The 24328-nt window shown below is 32.6% G+C and overlaps 1 protein-coding gene across 2 annotated transcripts in view; it reads left to right on the top strand.

The window, feature by feature from the left end:
• Positions 1-16797, top strand: part of tw (Protein O-mannosyl-transferase 2) — a 68997-nt gene extending 52200 nt beyond the window's left edge. For both annotated transcript variants that reach the window (XM_035357201.2, XM_035357202.2), the window contains exons 18-20: positions 7526-7666; positions 13929-14040; positions 16658-16797. In XM_035357201.2, coding sequence (XP_035213092.1) covers positions 7526-7666; positions 13929-14040; positions 16658-16757 — 353 coding nt within the window. In that variant the 3' untranslated portion in view covers positions 16758-16797. The remainder of the gene's footprint in view (positions 1-7525; positions 7667-13928; positions 14041-16657) is intronic.
• Positions 16798-24328: the final 7531 nt, after the last annotated feature.

Genomic DNA, 24328 nt, shown 5'->3' with positions numbered 1-24328 from the left:
TGATGTTCATCTCTAGAGATGGGTGCTTGAATATAGTTATGTAAAAAAACTTTTAAAAACTTTTAAACTTTTAAAATTTCGCTAGAAATTTAAAATTTTTTATTTTCATGCACTTCGATGATGCAACCCAGCTGAACATACTTATGTAAAATGTGAGTAAAAAGCTTTTGAAACTGATTTAAATTCAATATTGTTATTTTATAAAAACATTTAGCAAATATAACACTGCATGTGTAAACTGTATCATGCTGTAACTGAACTAGTATAATGTTATAAGGAAATGCAACTCAGCTGAAAAATAAATAATTTAAAACTGAAACACTACGACTCAGCTGAAATAGTATGTTGCATTTTTGAAGTTATATTTTATGCTTTATATAATATATGCTTCATGCTATGATCTTGGGGTTGCAGCCGAAAACACTGCGGAGAAAACAACGCAAGGCAAAAATGTCATACTACTAAAACATTGTGGGATAAAACATCGCACTTCTAAAACATCATGGTACAAAATATTGTCGTCGAAAATAAAGCAGTTAAAAAAAACCATCATCGCTAAAAATATCGTGATAAAAAATAAAGTATCTACAAATGATTGCATGACGATAACATCGCAGACACACGTTTTTCAGGCTTTAATAATTGTAAATTGATATTCCCATAACGATTTGTGAGCACAAGACTGAAAGAAGGATAATTTTTTACTTTCATATTTTTTATTAACTAATAAATTTTTGCTGATAAAGTTTTTTTATTTTTTACAAAAACAATTTTTGTATAGATAAGGTCATGTAGTTACTTGCCTTCCTTTTTCTAATCTTTTTTAGATTGTACTTTTCATGAAAAATTACCAGTAAAAACTTTATAAAAAATTTAATGGCCTTTGTTGGTTAACTATGTCGGTTTAAAATTCTATTAAGTGCTATTAAGTTGCATTAATTTTTTATGCTTAAGTTTCCTTCTCACTTTATCAGCAAAAAATTTATGTTATTATTAATAAAAATATTAATTATTATTAATAAAAAATATGAAAGAGAAAATTATCCTTCTTTACAGCTTGCACTCACAAATCATTATGGGAATATCCATTTACAGTTATTAAAGCCTGAAAAAAGCCTGTCTGTGATGTTATCGTCGTGCGATCATTTGTAGATACTTTATTTTTTACCACGATATTTTCGATGATGATGTGATGATGTTTTTTTTTAACCGCTTTATTTTCGACGACAATATTTTGTACCATGATGTTTTAGAAGTGAGATGTTTTCTCCCGCAATGTTTTGGTTGCATGACATTTTTGCCTTGCATTGTTTTCTCCGTAGTGTTTTCGGCTGTAATCCCAAGAACGCCCCCCCCCACACACACACACACTTTTGATTATCGAGGCCCGTAAGGGCCCTTTTTTAATTTTTTGTAAATATATGTATCTTCTTTTCTAGGAAGAAATGCCATTAAACGCTTTTATTATTTGATACACCTCAAAGTTCTTATTTCGATTTTCAGCCGCTTTTCAGCTTTTGGATAAATTTTGGTTTTCAACTGGCCTTAGAAATATTTTCCTTCCTTTCACCAACTGTGAAAATTTATTTCAAAAACCACCAATTTGTATCCTAATCCAAAGGAAAAATTTCTGTTATGTTCCCTAGTCTCTCATCTGAAATTAACAAAGATGATACCCTGAAAAATAAAAGCATGCTTTCAAAGCAGCAGTTTTTCTATTCCACTAAGAGACGGATCTAAAGTGCATTTCTCTTTCTCATATTTTCAAGTGAGCTTTCTCTTTGTGTGATGCTATCACAGTCATTTGTAAAGATCATACTGTGTCCCTCAATATGATAAATTAGTTGTCAATCCCCTCTTTTCATTTTCACTGCATTTTAGGATTTCGGAAAACATGGTGTCCTTCGAGGCTAGCATGCCACATTTAATCCCTTCAATTGTTTAACGTTTTGACGGCAGACAACAATTTTGAAATCGATGAGTCTTTCTCCTGGAAAAGGGTGAAGTGCTGTAATTAAAATTTTAGCTAAACAGAGACAAATAAGAAACTGGAGTGGAGTAAACAAAAGTAAAAAGAAGCTAATATACTTGTTTTCAGTCCTTGCAAAGGGTCAGTAAACTCTTCATTCCCCCATGAACATAATATTGAATCCTGAACAACTTGCAAATCAAGCCTTAAAAAATTATTACATCATAAACATTTATAATATAAAGAAATTCTGTCATCTCACAGAGTAGAGAATGAGAAGCCTGGTGCTGCCATCTATTAGTGTGGTACCCTCAGTATGTATATACTGGTCTTAAAAACTTATAAAGATTCTTCTTTTAATTATCACTTCTGACTAAAATGCAGTAAGTATATAAGATTCAGCATGTGCATGTCATATAATTGCAGATTTTGAATTTTTTCTTCCCCTCAAATAGAATTTATGAATCTTCAAACATGATACTTTGGAACGAGGTATATTAATTTCACAACTGCAAAATATTGAGCATTCATAGGGTAGTGCTGCCATTTAGAATCAAGGAGAAATACTAGAAACTTACGATTACAGCTTTTGGTGTAAAAAAAAATAGCATTTTTTAGGAGGTTAAAAAATTGAGAAACATCCAGTATATTTTATGTGCCAGTGCCCTTTAAAGGGTTAAGATGATTTTTATGAAAATTATAAGTTTTATTAAATGTAGAGATTTAATTTGGAGATTATTTATTTATCCAATGAATAATCTAACAGCCATAAAACATTACTTTTATATTCAGAAATGTGAAGGTTATCTGCAGGAATTTTTTTTTAAATTTATTTATTTTATTATTATTATTTCTAGTATGTTAAAAAATAAAGCTAAAATTTCTTTAACCAGGGGTAAATATGATTATAGGTAAGGTTATATAATTAAAGGGTAAGTTTGTGAACTTGTAGCACACATCTTGCCATTTTAAGTGAGTTTAGTTATATTGTAGTTAAGATTCATATTAATAAAATTAATGCAGTGTTTAGTTGGTCATCATACGTGAAAAAAAAAAAAAGAATACTGTGCAATGTTCCAAAAAAGTGAAAAGTTTCTTATTGGATAATGAATTAAATTCGGCTGCATCTGTTAAAAAGTGCAAATCAGAACTCATTTCTCAGTTGCCCTGCCTAAAAGGGAATTAGACGTGTGTCTGGATTTAAAATCCATTTCAAAAGTGTAATAAATCAGATCACTTGCCAGGAGGAAAAGAGAGCGATTAATTGGTACTCCACATGTTTGACACTGAATATTAAATACCAAAAGAAGAATTTTGATTTTGAATTCAGTAGTATTCTGAAATATAATATATTGTACTAGAAAAAGTTGGTACATATGCATTATCTTTTTTTATTTTATTTACCGAACCACCATTGTCAGCTGTATGTGCAGCTGACGATGGTGGCTGACTGTGTGCAGCTGATGATGGTAGTTCATTAAAACCATCAAAACTAGTCCTGTGAAAGTTTGAAAATATAACACTGATTTTTGTTGTTTGACTTCTGAATTGGTATTTGTTCAGCGTGTTACTGTGTTACCCTTGTTGCAAGAGACAACTGACATTATTAATGAAGGAAGAAATCCTGAAATTAAGCACAGATCATGTCATTCCAGGAAGCCTGACTTAACTGCAGGTGTTAGGTGTGATGATGAGTAATCCATTTAAAAACCACCTAAAGAAGCTGTGCAGTGATTAATTGCTTCAAAGTGGTCAGCCTTAACCCCCTCAGTGTCTGTAACTGCGGAATAGATCCAGACTGCTTAGACACACATATTCAGTGCGTCAATTATGGAAGGGTTAGTTTAATGAATTTCAGGTCCCCCACATGTCTGGAGAAAGGGCCCCACTAACAGAGCTTCTTTTAAAATTAATCTTTCTGTGACATATTATTAGAAAGATTATTGCATAATTTATCATTATTAAACAATAGTATTTAAGCAAAAAAATATAAGTATGTATATTTCAGAGTATAAGCTGAGAATTTTTTTAATTTTTAAAGCTAAATTATAGGAATTAGCTTATGTACAGATTCACTAGTCTCATAAAATGTAGGTAATTTTCCATTAGCTGGATGCAAGAAATAAATAATTAAATATTGCACTTTTTTATTTCTTTATTATACATTTATAAGGTATTTCTCCTTTCCTAGCGTGCCTTCATGGTGTAGTGGTTCTGCACGCTGAGCCGGTATTCAAGAGTTCCATGGTTCGATTCCTGGAGAAGACGATTGCTAATTTTCATCTCTCCGGATTTCCCAATTAACCTAATGTCTCTACACATTTCATAAGTTTATGAAAAAAATAATTTTAAATGAAATAATTATTCATTTTATGAAAATGAGTTGTTTAATCTTCAAAATTATTAATGTTGCTGGTTTGTTGCTTCATCGCTAAAATGAAAAATCTGATGTTGGTGAAATTTGCACCCAGGTGATAGAAAAGAGCCACATTTTGTATATTTTTATTTTGGCATCTCTGCCAATTCAAGTCTTTTTTTCCTCTGTAAATGAACTTGTTTTTCATGTACGGAGAAATGCCGAGCAGCTGCATTGTTACTAGAATTTTCAGCAAATGAAATCACTTGAAGTTTGGAATTTGCTGCAAAGAATTTCTCTTCCCACGCATCTTGAAGATATATTGAACTCATGGATAGCTTGTTCGAATTTTTTATTCTGACACTGAAGTTACAGCAACCATTGGGTTTTCAGAAATCTTCCATTTGGATAGCAGCAATGAAAGTCATTTGGAAAGATGTCATTGTCAGATCATTGCATCTAAAGCAAAGAACTTGGGCTGACTTCCAGATCCCTCGGTCTAAAGGTAATGGCACAGCATACAGGTGGTGGTGAATTCTAAACAGTTTGACAAAAGAAAAACAGCTGTGTAATGTCTTTGTGTTGCTACTATACCAAAGAGATATCTCGCTAGAAATGTAAACATCCTTGCGCTTGAAACATCCTCGCTTGAAAATGCATTAAAGATCCTCATGCTGGAATTGTCTTAGGTTTTGTAAGTTTAAAAAATGAAAAAAATTGATGTTTGATCAAAATGGTGAAATTTTTTAAAACACTTCACAATAGCTGTGATTTTTGTGGTGTTATTTTTAAATTGTTGAAATAGAATTTCAGTCCATGCAAATTCAAAAATTTTAAATACAAAAGTATTGTTTCAGTGAGAAGTTCAGCTTATTTTTATTTATATTTACACATGACAAAGATTATGGATGTTACGGGACCCCTAAACCGAGCGTGATTGTAAATGCTTTTAAGAAGTGTTGCATAATGATTGAATTAAATGGAAGTGAAGATAATCTATTGTGGGAAGAAAAGCAATATCATAGTGGCAGTGTTACTGCAAATTGTGGACCATTCTAGGAGGACCAGTAATTTCTAAAACTGAGAGTAGTAATAGAAAGAAAGGGAAAATCAAAAGAGCATTATCAAAATCATTCCAAAAAATTTAAATCTGTTCCTCATTTATTACATCAAAACTAACTAAAGCTTCAGTTGTAAATGGGGAATTAAATGATGAGAAAAATCGGAGTAGCCAAAACCATAGAAATAAAAATGCAAAAGAAAGAACATTTCTCAAAGAATTCTTTCTTTTAAATAAAAGGGACATTTTTGAGCTGCCTGCAGTAGGCAAAAGATTTGTTTTATCTGATGAAAGGTTGGCTGCATGTGGTATTAATCCATACAATAATTCCCAAAATATATTGCCCAAATAATATATTTTCCAAGAAAGAATTCATTAATAAATTCATATATTCTATGAGAAATAAGCAACTTTTCTTTGAAAAGTTCCCTGTGAGGAGGGAGTTTAAGACTACAATGTCTTTGCATTGCTATGTGCTACCAAATAAATATCCAGTGATAAATGTAAAAGTCCATGTGCTTGAAAGATCCTCATTTGAAGATCCTTGTGCTGGAAATCTCCTTTTTTTTTTTTTTTAAGCTTGAAAATAAAAGTTTGATGTTTGGCCAAAATGGTGAAATTCTTTTAAAACACTTCAGAACAGCTGCAATTTTTGTGATGTTATTTTTAAATAGTTGAAATGGAATTTCAGTCCATGCAAGATTTTAAAAAATTTAAAATACAAAAGTATTCAGCCTATTTTTATTATTATTTACTCATGAAGGAGACAATGCGTGTTGCAAGACCCCTAAACTGGCCCTGATTATGAATGGCCTTAAGAAGTGTAGTATAAGAAATGGGAAGAAGATCAAAATCACAATACTAGTGGTAGTATCATCTCGAATGATGGACCACTCTAGTAAAGAGGACATGGTGGGATCTATCTAACAAAAGGAGATCTGAATTTTTAAGTTTAGAAAAAGTTTTTAGTTTAGTTTTTTACTTATTATGTGCCATACATTGTTTTTCTGTAATCAATTTCGAAAAATGGAGAGGGAGTCATCTTGGATTTGGAGATCTATCATAATTTATATGTATTTTCAAATGTCTTTATTTATTAGATTATTCAATAATGATATGGATTAGGATGAATAGAGTGATAGAATATACTTTAATTGTTGAAATATAAACTTGAATATTACAGGTGTTTCCCACCCTGCTCATTGATGCAGCAATCATTTCTCAGGAAAATTTCAGATGGCTGCAGCAAACCATTCTTTAAGAATGCTGCAGATCTATTGATGGACAGCTTCTTGCGATTTCTCACTGATGGCAAATTATGTACAATGCAGATTCTTCATCTTATGAAAAAAATGCCTAGTACTATGCAATGATTCTTATCACATTTTTATTCATTATCCATGTGTTTGCTTCTGCAAGGCAATGAATTTGTTTGTAGGGCACCAAATGAATACAAATTTTATGCATTTTCAATCTTTATTCACTGTCATTTCTAAAGATCCTGTGGTAATATCTGTTTTACATTGTACCTCATCAAAGGTTAGGTTTCAATTTGTCACATATTGTATTGCAGTTGGTATACACCTCACTGATCTACCACTGCTGATTCTTTTCATTACATTTTCATTTCCTATACAAGTTCCTAATCTATTTAAATACAGAGCTTTATGTATGTCCTTGCTCATCATATATAGCCACCAGTCACATGTAAATTGATGCTGCTGATTACCCCTCTTTCCTAAGAAACATTACAGTTCATTTTTATGTATGTGCAACACTCTCCATTTCACTATGCATACACTTATTCTCAGTCTTCTGCACCATGCTTCATTACTTCTGTTGTGCTGAAACTAATCAAGCCAACTTATAACAGAATTTTACTCATACCACCATCTGAAACAAACATCACCACAAGGTTCAGCTGTTTATTTACATTGGAACAGCAGCACAAGTACAAATCATTGCTGAACTTACTAATATAAAAATTTTAAAATGTTTTATTAATTACTCCCAACTAATATCATGATGATAAAAGTATTCATATTTTTCTTTCATTTCTACCATTATTATTATTTTTTTACATATATATTATTTCAAAATATGTTTTTGTAACTAAGCTAAACTTTTTATTATGTTTTAGATTTAAATGAGAAGACAATGGATGCTTGTATATGGCTTTTCTTGGGTTGGGCTTTGCATTACCTCCCATTTTTTGCAATGAGCAGGGTTTTATATTTCCATCATTATTTTCCAGCTCTAATTTTTAATTCTATGCTATCAGGTATGTAAAAATGTTTCAAAATTTATGTATTTAATTGAAAAGTGTTATACTTTGGAATGGCAATGACATTAATTTAGAAAGAATGTACCTTCTATTATTATTATTATTATTATCTGTATTATACATGCAGAAATGGAAATATTGGTTTTCTGCAAGCAGGCCTACGTTTTGCAATGCTGCTATTGTGTATGCCGGATTTGTCATGGAAAATAGTTTCATTTATTAGTTTGTATGTCAAAAAATGTCCATTTCCAAATTAAGGTAGAATTCAGTGAAGAATTGTAATATCCAGTTTTCCATAAAGTCCTGCATATGTCAAAAAAGTAGTTTAGAAGTATAAGCATTCATAAGTATCTCTCCTTTGGCTAGAACCCTTACAATCCTATTCCTGTTTTCACATCTTTTTTTGTCATATGACCTATTGCTATGATAGTGCTGACATTTTGGTAAGGTTTTGCATCTTGTGTAATTATTATGGGGGCATAAAATATTAATTATTAGATGTAAATTTGTGACTGATTTTGTCATGTATAATTATTATAATTTGTTTAAAAATATTAATAAATAAATTTCCAAAGAAAAAATTAAGTATCGTCTTTGCTCATTATAGCAAATATTGCATTGCAATAACTGGTGCAAAAATTCCACAACTGATGAAAATACGAGGGCCATCCAGGAAGTAGATTACGTTTCCGTCTGTGTCCGCTAGGGGCGGGGCTAGCGCGGCCATCTTGGGGTCAGAGCGTTGCGCAGCTCAGTCTGCATCTAGCCGTGCTAGTGAGAGGTTCGTGCTGTGCTCCGTTCAGATACTGTGACGGTTTGAAATGTCTGCGTTAACTGAAAATCCCGCGAGGTGCGCTCAGTAATAAGGTTTCTGACTGCAAAAAACTGTAAACCGATAGAAATCTATCGGCAGCTTCGTGAAGTGTATGGGGACAACATTATCACTGAAGGTGGAGTGCGTCAGTGGGTCATAAGATTTCAAAATGGCCGAACCAATGTTCACGACGAAGATCGAAGTGGGAGACCCAGCATAGTGACCGCCGAACTTCTCGAAAAAGTCGATGCTAAAGTCCGTGAAAATCGAAATTTTACAATAACGGAACTTTCTTTGAGTTTTCCACAAATTTCGCGAAGTTTGTTGCACGAAATCATCAGCGAAAAGCTTGGTTACCACAAGTTTTGTGCAAGATGGATTCCAAAAATCTTGACAGAGGACCACAAAAATCAACGAATGGCTGCAGCGTTGAACTTTTTGGACGCTTACCATAAGGATGGTGACTCTTTACTCGATCGCATTGTTACTGGTGACGAAACATGGGTGAAACATGTGAACTGTGAAACGAAATTGCAATCAATGCAGTGGGGGCACACAAGTTCTCCCCAAAAACCCAAGAAATGCATGCAAACAGTGTCGGCAAGGAAGATGATGGCGACTGTTTTTTTGGGACAGAAAAGGTGTAATTTTGGTGGACTTCCTGGAAAGAGGCACTACAATAAACTCTCAAAGGTATTGCCAAACTCTCCAAAAACTCAGAAGAGCAATTCAAAACAAGCGCAGAGGAATGTTGAGCTCTAAGATCTTGTTGATTCACGACAACGCCCGGCCCCACACGGCAAATGTCACTCGTAAAGTTCTTGAATCTTTTAAGTGGGAGTTGTTTCCTCATCTGCCATACAGTCCCGACCTGGCACTGAGCGACTTCCACCTATTCCCAGCAATGAAGAAGTGGCTGGCTATGCAGCGTTTTGATGACGACGCACAGCTGCAAGAAGAGGTAACGAAGTGGTTGAAGGCGCAGGCGGCCGAATTTTTCGACGAAGGAATTTCCAAGCTCGTACATCGCTACGATAAATGCCTTAATTTGTATGGTGACTATGTAGAAAAGTAGTATTTGAGTGTGGCTTTCATCTGTATATAATAAAATTTGTTTCCTATACTTTGTTTATTTTTTTTATTCCAAAACGTAATCTACTTTCTGGATAGCCCTCGTATATAATAGCCACTTTTGTTATAGCAATCCATGCTGTAATATGCTTACAAAATTAATTGTCCATCTAATTAAACCTTCCTGTCTTCTATGAAAAAAATTTCTGCTTAATGACTTCGGTGTAATTGAATTTTTATGTTAATAAAGCATCAGACATTAAACAAAAAGAAATACTAAATTCAAAAGAAAATTAACTAAAAAAGATGCAAAACTTTATAAAAATTCTTTACAGAGGCTAGTCTCAAATTCGTTCTTTTTTTTTTTTTTTTTTTTTTTTTTTGCCCACTTACAGTGTTAACAATAATAATCACACCACTTATTATATTCTTTAGTACAGTTCTGACTGCAGTTACTTGGCTCTAACAACTTTTTTAATTACGAGAAAGAGAAATAAAATATTAGAATATTAAAATTTAGGACAGTTTTATTTCTTTAAAAAAGTAAGGAAAGATGAATTTTGGATATAAATTCATATTTGTTCTTTTAACTGTGCTTATATCTATTTCTTCTATTCCATCTCATAATTTATTTCAAGATCTGTTTTAAAATAATGAATTGGTTTCTGTGGACCCAAAGTAGTCAAAGTGACATTTAGATGGCTCTTAATATTTTGAGGGAGTTTTATTGATGCCGAGAATGACACCAAGAAGCAGTGTTTCCTCAATGGCTGTCTCCCAAAACAATAAAAAATGTATGTTACAAAAATAACAAAAGTCCCTAGCTTTTCTTAGATATGTCCTATCATCACCATTGAGTGAGTGTGGCACATATAATTCAGGCAGCCCTATGATGAATTTTCCTTATGCTCCTGATCCTGGTACCCAGGATGATACACAAACTCCACAAAGTAGGAATAAAAAATTTCAGCTTTAATCTGGTTCCACATCCCTCAGTGGTGTTGATGTGGGTGCCAGTTTCGTGATCTTTACACATCCGGGAATGATTCACTGACAAATGCTTGAAACTCTGATTATCGAAGCAATCATAGGCTTCCCAACAGTAGTCAGAGATAAGGTTCCAGGCACTATTTTCCAAGAAATCACCTCTAACAATGTCTTTTTTGTGCAATTTGCCACAGCCTGTCACCTCCCAACAAATAATGTGAGAACTTCCTCTTCCTGTATCAATACAACCAAGTACCCCCTTTCTACCTCTATTATATATCTCTACCACCATTCTACACCTATTATATTACCGTTTACTAAACTTGCTCTTATCTAATCAATCTTTACATCCAACCAGATGCATATATTTCATAGAAACTGGGTATTGATATCAAAAACTAATTAAACTTCATTCACACACCAATCAATTATAGCTTTCTTCCCTTTAAATTATGAGGTAAACAAGTACTTATCTCACCAGACATACTTCTTTGTGGAAATGGCAGTACAATAATCGGTTAAGAACAAGCCACAGCCAGCTAATGGAAACCAACTCTAAATTAATGGTAATTGAAATTCAAATAACTCAAAATCTGGGATACATGTACTTAGTATCATGTATGCTTCAACCACTAAACTAAGATAGATGATTCTATGAAATGGATTAGTAACATAAGAAAAAATGGCATCATAACATTGAGGAAACAGAGCTGATACAGGGTTACTGAAAGATCAGTACCAGCACGGATGTTTAACATCAATCCAAGGGGCACCCTTTCGTACACTAGAAGCAAAAGTTCTACTCTAATTTTCCTAATACTAGAGAAGCTGAATTTGCTGGATTTCTATCTTCATATTCTTTTTAACTTTAAAGGTACAAAAAAAGTTATTCATAACCCCAAAACGTAAAAAATTTGGAGATAACGAAAATGAGATGGTCACTTGTAGTTGCTTCTTTGTGCCCTTTAGTACACTGGTTTTCAAAAATTAAGGAAAGATTTTTTAAAAAAAAGCGATAATTTGTTCAAAAATAAGCCAGTCCACATAAAATTTGAATATATTGTCAAATAAGAATTGCTGAGTAAAACTACAGTATGCAAATTATTGACACTGCAATCAAAATACGTCATCTGCAAGGAGCATAAAATTGCATGTTTCAGAGCAAGCCAGCAAATTTCGCTGTGATCCTGAGATAAGAAATCTGGGATAGCCAATTTGTAACAATGACCTCCAAGCATCATTTGACCAAATAACTGCGATGGAGAGCTATTCGGGAATTAGAGGCAAGGCAAGGTCAGACAGAAGTGGCCAGATGGTTAAATGTGAGTCCTTCTGTCGTTCATAGACTTTGGCAACTATTTATATCTACAGATTCGGCATCCAGGAGGTTCAGCCAAGGACAGCCAACCACTACAACGAGCACTGATGACCGATATTTGTTGTTATGCACACGAAGAAATAGAACCTCAAATCACTCAACTCAGGTCCTCCCTTGCTGCAGCCACTGGAAAGTTGGTGTCAATGTCAACCATGTGTAGAAGGCTCAACAAAGGAGATCTGTACACGAGGCAACCAGCCATTTGCATGCCGCTCATGTCATATCATAGCTTCATGTATAGAAGGAAATGTTTGAGGTAGGCACATCAACATGTCCACTGGACAGTTGATCATTGGAGGCTGTTCCCTGTAGGGATGAGTCCAAGTTAAGCCTCTAAATCAATAGTATGTGTTTTTTTGATTTGGAGAGAACCTAGAACCCGTTATCATACATCGAACATCTATAAAAGAGATGCATATGAAAGAGGCAGTGTCTGTGTTTAGGGTGGTATCTCTTGGCGAAGACGCACAGACCTCCATGTCTTTCCACATGGAACCATGAATGCTCAGGCCTGTAGATGACATCTTTAATGCTTATGTATGCCCTTATGCTGGGGCAGTAGGTGATAATTTTCTGCTATAGGATGACAACACTAGACTGTACAGGGCTCTCATTGCAGATGATTATCTTCAGCAGCAAACAATTCAGCACATGGAGTGGCCAGCTTGATCACTGGGGAACCTGAATCCTATTGAGCACATTTGAGATGCTTTAGGACGATGTAAAGCTGCTCTCAATCCTCCTCTTCAGACCCTTGTCATGCTTGTAACTGCTTTGCAAGAACAATGGCTCTCACTTGCTACCAAACTGATAGACTACATAATTGACAGCATCACACATCACTGTATGTGTTGTATTGCTTCTAGGGAAGATCATACTCCATATTGAAGGTAGTTTTCCTGTATCAAACTTACAAATCTGATTTGTTCGTTTTATACATATGCTAATTTCCGTAACACCTTAATTGTCTGATAAGTTCTTTTCATGTTATTTTATACCTTGCTATGGGCTGTGCTGTATACTATGGATCAGTAAAGTTCTACATGTAACTTTCTGAGTAATCACCATATTTGTTATTTTTCCTAAATTAATGATAACCAGTGTACATTCTATTTCAAAAGTTTTTTATATACATGTAATTTTTTGTCAAATGATGAATACATGTAAGTTTAACTGTTTCATGAGCTGAGGAATCTTGTGCTTTTGAGGGTAACAGCATTACTTTTCTGGCATGGTGATTATAATGCATTTCTAATGCCCATCCTGATTACAGCAAATGAGGTGATGGAAATTAATAAACATTCAATTACTTTGTAAAAAATCTTAAATCAATTTTATGCATTTCTGTATCATTAAGGTCTTATTAAGATGGATAATGCAAAAATATTACTGAATTTTTAAATTCCTATTGCATACTATGTTCTTTATTACAGAACTATGTATTTTTCTTAAATGCCACATTTTTCTCCCATTTTATAACTGCTATATTATAGTGCAACACATGTTTTTATTTAGTAAGCACCTGTGTGTAACTCAACAGATCAAGTTGGTTTGCATTTTAGTAGTTTTATTTATAGTCTCATATGAATGGCATTGTTTTCTAGAATTTTAGGTAATTTTTCTCTGTAACATATGAAACCTGCTCTTGTTAAAAAAATTTCTTCATGATGGAAGCATTTTGCAAGTTAGTTAGTCGCCATTCTTTTCAAATAAATGCTTCCCAGTGAAGGTATCGCGTGTATAATTTCACATTACAACACTAGGACGTTAATTGAAAAATAGGTAGGCATCAGCATATGGACAGTAGAACTTGTTTATGTTTTTCTCTGTTTAAAGAGTTGCATTTAAATATATCAAAATGAAATTCTTAAGTAACTGTAGTTGCACATCAGACATGAATAAATAGAAAATTCATAAATATTAGTATTGATATAGTAAAAACTTTAGAAACTGAAACATGAATTTTGAATTTTTAAATAATGTCTTTTAATATGTTTTTTATTTTTCAGCTGTCATAGTGGATTATATATTGAAGGTAATTTTTTATGCTGTGCCAGAAGTCGTAGCAAATACATTTTACCATATTGCTTTTGGGACAATATTTTCAGTCTTAGTTTATAGGTAAGCTAAATCATAAGTGCTTTTTTTTTTTTAATTTGTTTTCCTTCCTTTTTTTTTTTCAGGGGGGGATGCTTACATGTACTACAGTTATATCTTAAAGATAAAAACAAATTATTGTATTAAATATGAGTTTATTCTTTTTTATCATCATAAATTTGCATAAGAAAAGACCTTAGAACAAGGTGTCCGATCCACAGCCTAGAGCAAGTGTCAATACGGCCCAAGAAGTGAGTGCAAAACACAAAAGAAATACCAAAGCCTCATCCAGGGGATACATGTTACTGTGGGATCAGGGTTCGAGTGTGGCCTTCAACATGGAGGGATGGGCTATTTGACACTCAATTAGAGGAAATAAAATGCATTTTGAGTGGAGTGACTGTTCCAAATTTCCTTTCGACTTTAAAGACTTTTTATGTGCAAACTGATTATCTTCATTTTGATGTATTGTTTGTGTCTGTATGTATCGCCAAGGTGAGGATTTCAAGATTGTTTCAAGTGATTGTCACCTTAAAGCTACAATGGATACCAGTGATGCTATATTTTCAAGTGCTTTAAGGTGTACTTAAAGTGGTGTGGCGTTCTCAAATCTTATTTCAAGCTATGGGCGGAATTATTACCTACATTTTGTTACATTGTTTGTACAACTATGATATGTTAAGTGAATATATAGGTGAAAAATCAGTTTGGTGTTTCAATGCTGTGTTCATATGGATGCCATAACCACTATGGCATAATGTAATTTTATCTGTTGAAATTTTATAAATCATACCTACTCAGAGACAAATATGCCTCACTGCACAATCATGCATTATTCATTACATCATATTTGGCAGCACGTACATTTGTGAACAATAATTTTCAAGAGTGAAGCCCAGTAAAAGTAATGTTAGAACCCAATATTGGGTAAAAACATTAACAACTTTCTGCGAATTACAATTACTTCAATCAAACCAGACCCGATGCATTAGTTTCTCGAATTCAAGGTCGAATATGACATTAATTTTATGATTTCTTATCATTTTTTTAATTATAAATAAAATTTATAATGAAATGTTACACATAAAATATCAAATATAATGTCAAAATAATTTGTACTTTTCCATTATGCACCTGCCATGCATTTTGGTGCGTTTTTAACTGTAAATAATTTCCAATTATAAGAATAGCTTGTAGATACACACACACATGGAACAATAACTCAGATAACACTTTTATTTTGGTGTTGAAATCTTTTCGTCTTCTCATTCACAGGCATCAAAAGCATGGCAGATACTTGGAAAAGCACCAAATAATTCTGTGTTGCTGTCCGCATATTGAAAAAATCATAAATTAATAAAGTTTAAACTACTTAGATGTTTTAATATTTTAACTTATATAAACCTTCAGACAATAATAATTTTTACAGTATTCTTAATTATCCAGTCAAATGCATTGAAACTGAAACTATCACATTCTAATATCTCACCTTCTTCTGTGTGGGCTAGAAAAGCTAAAAGGTTGGATATCTCTGCTTTAGGAGATCATTTTAAATATTTAAGGTTCCTAAATATACGTAAATGCAGTTCATATAGTAACATTAAAAAATGAAAGAAAATCTATAACACTTGAAAAATGATTTGTAGATAACTTTCAGTTAATAAATATTTAAACCTTTTTATTAAATTTTAAAAAATAAATTATGGATCTTGCAAATATTTTTATGCTGTAATAGTGAATAATTTGTAATATTCATTTTTAGCTTTTTAATTTGTAATATTTATTTGTAGCTTTTATATACATGTATAGATTTTTAAGGCAGTTAATTAGATTGTAAAACATTTAAATTTTTGAAACTATCAATTTCATAAATGTAAAAATATAACTCAAATGTTATAATAATTTTACCTCTATTATTATTAAAAATAACATGATTTCACAAAATCAGCTGTATAAAAGAATAAATATATTGGCAAATATATTATGGGATATTAAAAATTTAAAAAGTCTAAAGTAAATTTTAGTTTACTTTTCTGTTTTTATTGAAATACTGCCATCAATCTTCATCAGCTATCACATGAAAATGATCAAATCTCAGTTTGTTTTCTTTATAATGAAACTGTATTTGTAAAATAAATTTACAGTAAGAGTTTCATATAAACTCATTATAAAATTATTTTATAATGTTTATTGACTATATGAAGCCATCATGTGGTGTTTAGAAACCTAAAATTAATTTGCTTTATTTCGAAGCTAATAGGCAAGGAAATCAAAATCGTAAAAACAACCTTGTATTTAGCGTAAGTATAATGAAACACTCAATCAGCTTACGCTAAATACAAGGTTGTTTTTACGATTTTGATTGTCACATTAGCGTGTTTCTCTTCTAATAAATTATGTAATCAAAAAACTATGTTTTCAATAGAAGATTTTTTATCTCTAGATTTATGAAGATATTGATTATGTTTGATATTGTTTACTTTTGGTTAAAAATCTATGAAAAAATAAAATTGATGGTGAATGTGTACTAATTTTTTATATAGCTCATACAAATAAGATTTTTTTTTTTTAATTTTTTTAAATCATATGCTGAGTTTAATTTTCTTCTATTTCTTGGTAATTTTTTTGTCTTCATTTCTAGCTTCGTTATATTCAGTCCTTTGGCATATGGATTGGACAACTCAACAACCGCAAATGTTACCACCAGCAAAATTAAATGGTTGGATTCTTGGGAATTTTAACTGTAAATTATATTAAATAAAATTTTTATATCAAATCTAACTATCCATGCATTTATGAATACTGTTTTACTGAATGGTTGATAATCCGTTATTACTTTCAACATAATAAATCTGATGAGTATCTACTAGATAAAATGTGCTGCAACTGGCATTTTATTTACTGAAATTTAAGTAATAAGTAGAGTAATACGGTTAAAAATTTTGCAGTTATAACAATTCCTCTAAATTTTTAAAATATGTATAATTATGCTACTGATTAAATAAAAGTGCAATGCATTCAAAAGTTTTATTTGTTGGGCATTTTGAAGATTGAGCATCTGTTGAATCAATAGCTGGCAAAATTATTAGTTAAAAGAGCCACAGATCAACACTATAAAGAATACGATTTCTTTTGAGAGCCAAATTTCTCTTCAAAAACCATATTTTTAGAAGTGGGTTTTTATGACTAACATTAAAGAAAACCAGATCTCATAATAATCTTATTTATTGACAAAAAATATTTTTGCATTAAAATAAAAGTATGACAAATTACTTATGTCATGTGAGCAATGACATTGCTGGATAAGTCAGGTTTCTATTTTGTTATTTTTTATTTAAAGTAGCATTTGAGGTTCACATCAATAAGATTGTTTCTGAATTTACTTTTGATAAAGCTCATGCTTGAAAAAGATAATTCACATGAATAGGTAGAGCCAAAAAGGTTAAGATCAGTTAATGCTGTATTTTTAATTGACCATATGAGTTAAGAATACTAATCCAGTAGTTGAAAATTATAACATCTTTGTTCTCTCCAGGTATTCCAAAGCAAACAACCTTTGCTGTGAACTAAGATCATATATATATATATGTGTGTGTGTGTGTGTGTTTCTGTATCATCATTAAAACATATAAATTTGCAGCTCCATCTTTTTTTTTTTTTTTTTTTTTTTTTTTTTTTTTTTTTTTTTACTTGAGTAATTACACTTCAGATGGGCCAATATCAAAATTAAATTCTATTACATCAGCATTGAGAATTTTTTTTTTTTTTTTTAACAAAAGCTAACTTCACTATGCTATTTTCGAATTTCTGAAATCTCTGTATAGAAAGGCTTCCCTCACATTTAAATTTGACTTGGAAAATTAATTAATTAATGTCTTTCTTTCAAAATCTTGAGCGAAAGGGGATAATTTGTTTCTGAATGAAATGATTTCAATCCAACATCAAAAAAATTATCTTTCCTTTCTGCTATAATTGACAGTTGAAATCATTTAAATGAGACATAACGTCTGCCCAGTGGCATAAATATGGGTATGCAAGGAATGCTGTTGCTTAGGGGGCCTTTGAATATCCTACTGAACTACGTTTCTATGTTTAAACTTAAAAGACAATGGATACATACAATAGAAGTCTTTTAAGTTCCCTTTTTTTCTTCAGGTTGAGTTTGTCACATATCAGGCATTTCTGCTTAGCTGCCTCATATAAACATATATGATGCGGATAGAGAGCTCCCAGAAGCAGGTAAAACAGCTGAATTCAGTGTTGCATATACCCAAACTGCAGTTGAATGCAAAACAAAGAAGCTGTATGTATTTTTTTTTTTTTTTTTTTTTAATTACCTCCACATGAGAGTCTTTCGTTATAACTAATAACTAAAACCAGGCTGTTGCTCAGGTTTATTACGAGAACAAGTTCTGAATTTCCCGAGACAAGCACGTGACAAAAATATAGGTACAGGAAGTCAGGACCACTGAAGTTCACTAGAATTCCCAATTTTAGGAAACAATTTTATATTGCAGCCTACATGTCAGATTTTCTCGTAAATACTAAAAGAATGTGTTGGTTGAGGTAAAAATGACTTCTTCTGGGAATTGTAGACTTCATACCAGTTCTTGTTTTAAAATTTGCTTATACAATTTGTTGACATATATCTCATAATAGTGGTTCAATAAAAATAAAAATTAAAAAAGATTAAAATCTCTCTTCTCCCATTCTTTCTATTCATGTTTTCTACTTTCACAGTTTTGCAATTCAGATAATATAGTGATTAGGGAAGCTGACTGTCATAACAAAGGGTTTGGGTTCGAAACCCTGAGAAGGCAGAGTTGTTGCTGTCAGTCCCAGGAGGCAAAGGTGGCCCTTCTATTATGTGCCTCCATAATAAAGTAACCACCACTCCTGGCCTTAATAGTGGCCAAGCCAGAGTTCGCTGAGTGCCTTCCATTGGGGAAAAAAGGGGGAAAAAAAAAGGCTTTCACAGTTTTATACAATTTTTTTTTCAGTTGTCAGACTTGAATAGTTTATAACTGTTCTGACGCACTTAATTTCAATACTAGTTTTGTGTATATAATTTTAGGAAAAATATATATAAGCCTCTTTGCTTAATTATTTTTTTAACTGATAATAAAATCTTATTCAGTACAATTCATAAGGTATAGATGTAAATATATATGGTGTAAATGATTGATGATGTAAATATATTTAAACTTCTTGCATCACATAGAAGAAAAGATGTATTATAAGGAATGATAATTATTGCGAAAATTGACCTAATACAGACTATCGTGAACTGTAGGCGTTTCATACTGGTCATTGTAATAGAATGCCCATTATAACAAGCGTCAATTGTGCTAACATTTCTAGCATGTTTTGTTTAGAATCTTAACTATTTAGGTAGTCACTTCCCAAATCAGAAGGAGTGTAAAGGGGAAAGGCAACAATCATCTATTAACAATAAATGTTTTCCTGAAAAGTGAAAAGACCCAATAGAAGCTTTTCATAATGATATAGGCCAAATAAGAATATTATAGAAAAGCTTCTTATAAAGATTTTCTCTGAAATTTACCATAAATGTTTTGTCTTGAGAAGACTTTTATATGTATTTGTATTAAATATGTTTTATCTATGCATATGTCTAATCGGAGTCAAACTGAGCTTTCGCCGAATAACTGAACTTAAGAAACAAGAGGAGCAAAATTAAAATACAACAAATTAAAGAAGCTAAGAGACATTTTTAATCAAGAGAATTCTAAATAACCCTTATTACTAAGCAGAAGCTGTTTTTAAATTTTATATAATTTATTTTAAGGACTTTCATGTTTAGATGTAAACACACGGAATCGATATGTAATAAAATAAGCCTGCAGAGACTTTTTCGAACATTCTTTGTTATACAGTAAATAAATTAAAACTTTTCGTCTTTCCAAATTTTCTGAGAAATGATTCATAAACCTGTGTGAATTTTAATAAAGTAAAACTACGCCTACAAGAAACTGATGGCAATAGATTTGATTTTAAAAAAATCTGATGTGTGCACCACATGACTTCCTTGTATGGAATAGTAAACTATATGCAGTTTTCCTGCATTTCATTTAAACCTATTGAATTAACAGTTAACGAATTTTGAATTAAACCTACTTCATCGATAGCACGTAAACCACAACAGAATAAATGCATTCCTTAAAGTTCACTATATTTATTTACGATAGCAAGACTCCGGCGGTAGGTTCACTTAACAGCATTACATCTCATTTATTTTATAACTTAGAGTGCACAAAAATTATATTATCTGAAGAATTACCACATGTTTTATTCAAATTCTATAATCTAAAACGTTGTATAAAAGAAATTAAACAAATAAAAAAGAAACAGTTTTTGCTCGGACGATTCAGCGCTGCTTACCTAATGAGCATTAGCTGCTAATTAATTCAGTTCTTGTTTTGCGGCAAGGCAAAAATATATAAAAATTCAAAATATTTTCATTAAAAATTGAAAGAGATAGAAAAACATAAAACACCAAATTCAGTTAAAACAATTTTAAAAAAATTTTTACAGAAAACAAAATTACAGTTTCTACACAAAAACAAGCTAATAACTTAAATGATAATTCCAGAATGAATTAAGCATAATTTAATTCGCAATTATAAAACAATATGTTACTTTCTTGTTGCGAAGCTTAGTTTCTCTAGATTGGTAATAAATCCACTATTCTGCTAAGTTTCAAATGTAAACAAATATGGCTGCTATGGTAATCAAAAATTAAGCCCAGCCACACTTAAAAAACTTTTAAATTGTTGATAATTCCACAGTTATTGCATGCAGGTTAAGGCATAAAAATCTTAACCAGGACAACATAATTCAATCATTTTTAAAGCAAAAAATGCACAATTTACAAACATATAAGAATAAAGAAACTAAGCCGAGTAACAGAATATATATATATATATATATAAACTTTTGGTGTGGCTGATTAAAACCAAAATAGGAGGTGCACATCTACATATTATAGCAGTCCTATATACAAGATTTCAACTTTCTGAGGCTACTCATTTTTCAGTTATGATAGATAAATACATACATATGTACAGACGCCACGAAAAAAATTCTCTTCAGAATTCATTTTAATTCAGTTTTATAATTTTTGGGGGAAAAGAGTCCTTTTTTTCTTTCCTTAGGTACAGATGTCGTTAAATTGCATTTGATAGCGATCAAAATGAATATTTTCTTCGAAATATGATACCCGAAATTTTTCGCGATTACTATACTTCCTTTTTGCTTCTTATAAGAAAGCAAAAAATTACATTAATGATTTTGCTTCGCTAAAAGGAAGACTAATCAAGCTATTAAATGATTCATTTACGATTAAATTACAGAATATCTGAAAATTTTTATGTAATTATTTTGTAGATTAATTTATTTCTATATAATTCGTTAGTATGAAAATTATCAATAACCATACTTTTTAAATATAAATCAAAGAAGTAACTAGGCATGATTCTGATACTTAATTTGGAATAAGCTTTGCAAATTAAAAGAGAAATCGTGGTATGTTATCTCAATTTTCAAAGCATTCGCTTGCACCATTTGATTTTGTTTGTTATATATAATATGTTACCTTCATTTCCATTAAAGAGAGTTTATGCCGTCGAAGAACAAATTGATGACGTATTCTGCTGCTATCGTCAAAGAAGTTAACACCTTAAAGAAATGCATCGCGACTGCAGCAAACAATTCTGATGGTTTTAAATTTTTACCCGTGCCTTCTCGTCCCTCTTTGAAGCTATCCACATATGAACGTAAGACCTGTCAAGTATATAAGACACAATTTTCTATAGTGACGGAAGCGATTGGATGGGATTCCCAAGCTAAGACTTGTCATCTGGCCGCTTCTCTGAGAGCTGACGCAGCGGATATCCATCAGACTGTTGGAGCTGCTGTTTGGGGAGACATCTTTAAAAGGCTACAGCAGGCTTCAATTAAAATCCTATCAACAGAAGCCGCCGGAAAAGCACCAGGAGCTCGCTACGGATGTTGAAAAGTCTCACCTCACCTTGTCGGAGTGGCCGCCAAAAACAAGGGAAATCCTGTCCCTGCAGTACTTCAAATGGCATCCGAGATCCTGAAATACAGAAAGCTTTAAGAATGGCGGATGTCAAAGCTTTAAAAAGTACTGTAGTGTATACCTTGAAATTCGAGACAGCTTAGCAAGCAACTCATAGAGACCACAACCCAGTCAGAGTTGCTCAAATCCAGGTGCCAATGTATCAAATGGCTACTCGTCTAGACAATTTAACCAAACAAATCAATGCATTGGTACGAAACAGAAATGACAAAAAACCGACTCTAAAATATTGAAACTGTGGTGATGAAGGCCACGTACGGAGGAACGGCAGAACACCTCAGGACACGGTGTTGGTGTTGGTGTATTTAATTATGGCAAAGCACACGAGGGCTATCTGCCTAAAGGGAGGGATGCCTTTCGTGGAGGACTTTCTAAGGGAAACTGGCTCGTATACACGTTACATATGGGGAAAACCACGAAAACGCCCATGCAGCCAGCCCTTTCGCGGGATTCGAACCTCAGACCGAACTACCAGTGTTCAGCGTCTTTACCGCTCGGCCGCTGGTGGGCCCCTCAGGACACGGAAAATGAAACAGACGATTTAACCAACCAGGTCAATGCCTTGAGACGAAATAGGAGGTAAAACGAAACCGGTTCTAAAGTGCTGGAACTTAGACCTAAGTGCGTTGTGTTTGGTGTTAATGCCAGCCCTTTCTTCCTCGTCGCAACTCTGAATTACCATCTCAAGAATGTTTCGGAACACCAACGAGAGGTAGCTACGAAATTAAGTAAATCATAGTATGTTGACAATTGTGTGGCCAGCGTGGATATTATTGAAGAACCACTTTCATTAACATATCGAAAGAAATTATGTTGACTGCTAAATTTGATTTAAGAGGATGGTGTTACAATGAAACTTTGAGAGAAATCCTTACAATGACGACTGATAAAACTGTTTCAGTTCTAGGGTTGAAATGGAACTCATCGGGTGACACGTTGTCTGTGACATTAAAGACAGTTCTGTGAAACAGCCTATCAGCAAAAGGAATGTTGGAAACAAAATGTTTCATGGGATAGAAGGTTATCAAAAAGCATTTCAGACAAATTCAAAAGTTGGAGGGGAAAATTGCATAATTTGAAAAAAAAAAAAAAAAAGCTGTAGCCAGAAGAATTTTTGCTAATTTCAAAAGAATCCCTGAGCAATCCTTAGACGTGTTTTGTCACCCGAGTAAGTCTGCTTATGCCACATACATATTTATGCGAAGCTGTAGCGAAAATTCAGTTACATGTCAGCTTATCTCAGCTCGATCCAGAGTCACACCTACCAAGCCGATCTGAATATTACGACTATATCTATTAGCTTGTACAATTGGCGTGCTAGACTGGCCCAGCAAGTTAAGGAACTAGAAACGTTACCTGTCTATTATTGGAGGGATTCTATGAATACATTATTTTGAATTAAAAGGCAGCAAAACTGGGTCATTTTTGTCTACAATAGAATGAAAGAAATCCGTACTCGAAGTAATCCAAGTGACTGTAATTATGTTCCTAGAAAGCAAAATCCAGCGGACCTACCTTCCCGAGGATGCAGTCCGAAAACTCTGGTCAAATCGAAATGGTGAGAGGGTCCCCACTGGTTGAGAAATGCTCCAGAAAATGGCCTAGCTCTGAAACAATGCCAGAAACTTATGCTGAAAGGAAAAAGACAATAATTTTTACAGTTGATATAAATGTTACGACAGAGGCTAATTTTGATAAAATTTCTTCGTACAATACCATTTTATAGGTAATATCTTGAATCTCCCGTTTTGTAAAAAATGTCAGATTAAGTATTAATGAGAGAACTTTGGGGAAAATTACGTCGGATGAAATGAAAAGAGCAGAATTATCTGTTCTGAGATTAGTGCAAAGTGAATCATTTTCTCTAGATTAGAGGACAAACAATTGCATGTACTTCAGCCAATAATTGATTATAACGGAATCCTTCAGGTTAAAACCAGAGTTCTGAGAAGAGAAGACAAAGAAAATTTTCGATTCCCTATTATTCTTCCTTTCGATTAAGCTATTGTAATAAAATTAATAAGAGCTAAACAGAAAATGACCAATCAAGCACGAGTACAATTTTTCATATCCACTTTACTAGGACACTATTGGATCTTTAAAGCACGAAGGATTGTCTAGAAGCTGTGTTCTATGTCAGAGATTCGATACTAGCTCTTCGAAAACACCCGTTGCGCCTCTATCTGAAGACTG

This window comes from Stegodyphus dumicola, chromosome 9 (genome assembly GCF_044657685.1).
Source record: "Stegodyphus dumicola isolate Sdum_Otavi_A_Nest chromosome 9, ASM4465768v1".
NCBI classification, from domain to species: domain Eukaryota; kingdom Metazoa; phylum Arthropoda; class Arachnida; order Araneae; family Eresidae; genus Stegodyphus; species Stegodyphus dumicola.
The sequence above is the reverse complement of the archived record's forward strand: the minus strand, read 5'-3'. Positions and strand labels throughout refer to the sequence as shown.